Source organism: Teleopsis dalmanni, unplaced genomic scaffold, assembly GCF_002237135.1.
Source record: "Teleopsis dalmanni isolate 2A unplaced genomic scaffold, ASM223713v2 unscaffolded_contig_5236, whole genome shotgun sequence".
NCBI classification, from domain to species: domain Eukaryota; kingdom Metazoa; phylum Arthropoda; class Insecta; order Diptera; family Diopsidae; genus Teleopsis; species Teleopsis dalmanni.
This window is the reverse complement of record NW_024036618.1, coordinates 1-1,935: the sequence shown is the minus strand read 5'-3', so window position 1 is coordinate 1,935 and position 1,935 is coordinate 1. Positions and strand designations below refer to the sequence as shown.

The following is a 1,935-nucleotide window of genomic DNA, read 5'->3' as shown; positions in this document are numbered from 1 at the left end:
TAATAACATTGTCTAATTTTAATTCTTTAGATGTTTCATCTAGAAACCTTACACAACCATAAAAATTATCAACTGATGTAACTTTTTTTGCTCCACGTGAAGCAAATTCTAATGATATACTTCCAATACCTGAAAATAAATCTAGTACAGAAATTTCATCAAAATACCATTCGTTATTCAAAATATTAAATAATGCTTCTTTAGCAAAATCTGTTGTAGGCCGCACCGGTAAATTGTTAGGTGCTGTAATTCTTTTTCCTTTTAATGTTCCTGAAATAATTCGCATTCGAATAATTTATATAATGTGAAATATTTACCAAGCTGCTCATCATCTTTATTGAAATCAATATTTTTAATATATTTTTTTAACATATCAATATAGTCGTTAAACTCTATATCTAATACATCTCCAAAAATAAATAATGATACAGTATTTGGATTAATATTTAATTGATTTAATGTGTATAAAATATAAAACAGAAAATCTTCTTTCGTTTTAATTTCAAATAAATTATAAAAAATAAATTCTCCATTACTTAAAACACAAATCTCTAATTTTTGATGAACTAAATTCACATATATTTCATCATCTTTTGAATTTATTTTAGCATAATCAATCAAAAATTTACCTGAATGATATAAACGAGCATTTTGCAAATTTTTTAAAGATAATAAAACATCTTTCAAAGGATAATGAATATTATATACTATTGAAGCTTCAATACTTTGCAATGGACAATCTATAGCAAGTTGAACAGGATGATACATCGACATTGAAAGTAAATCTTCTAATGGATGATGAAGAAATTGATTTGGTACAACATTTATTGCTGTAGATAAAAAACAAAAATGTACGAAATCATATTCTTGTAACAAGGTTAAATTAGATCGTAATTCATGCTCAATCTCAACTTCGGTTTTATTCAAGTTTGTAAAATCAACCGAATAATCAAATACATCCGAATAGGAAATTTTTTCTCCATCGGTTTTCTTTGTTATATAACTAAGCTTGTCATGCGATAATAAAATTGCTAACGAACTAATGGTTGTTTTAGACATACATGTATTTTATCCTTGAATTTTTAACTCACTGATTAATATATAAATCAATCCTAATGATATCAAAAGTAATAAAAATTTATAAGCAATCTTCATATAGAAAATTTATTTCGGTAAAGATATCATTGTATTTATGGATTAAAAACACATTTAAGTTCAATGTATTCTATTTTTACCGAAATTTGAAAATAAAAAAGACGTGAAAAAAATAGCTGTTATTCCTGCAAGATATTCTGCTACTCGATTCCCTGGTAAGTTAATGCAACAATTAGGAGATAAAACTGTTATTCGAATGACTTATGATAATGTAGTTGCTACAAATCTATTTGATGATGTTTTTGTTGTTACTGATTCGGATATTATTTATAACGAAATAGTATCAAATAATGGAAAAGCAATTATGAGTATTAAAAATCATGAAACTGGTAGTGATAGAATTGCTGAAGCAATAGAAAATATTGACTGTGATATTATTTTGAATGTACAAGGAGACGAACCATTTGTAAACTATAAAGCTTTATCTGATATTCTTTCTTCATTTGATGGTGAAATCGGAAAAACTGTAGATGTTGCAACCTTAAAAGAATCTATTATTAAAGACGAAGATATTAACAATTCTAACTTTGTAAAAGTTGTAACAGATTATAATGATTTTGCTTTATATTTTTCTCGTTCCCCTATTCCATTCTCTCGAGAAATTAATTTTAGCCCAAAATATTTTCGTCATATTGGTATATATGCTTTTAGAAAAGATGCTTTATTACGTTTTTCAAAATTAAGCATGCGTCAAAATGAAACTGCTGAAAAACTAGAACAATTAAGGTATTTAGAATATGGAATGAAAATAAAAGTAATCGAAACGGAATCTATTGGGAT

General features: G+C 25.8%; 1 protein-coding gene across 1 annotated transcript; it reads left to right on the top strand.

Annotated features, from left to right (window-relative positions):
- Window positions 1–1,318: 1,318 nt before the first annotated feature.
- Window positions 1,319–1,881, top strand: LOC119665434 (3-deoxy-manno-octulosonate cytidylyltransferase-like; the record flags this gene model as incomplete). Its single annotated transcript, XM_038074660.1, has 1 exon — window positions 1,319–1,881. A coding segment is annotated over exon 1 (563 nt), but the record flags the coding sequence as incomplete, so codon positions are not given.
- Between the last annotated feature and the right edge of the window lie 54 nt (window positions 1,882–1,935).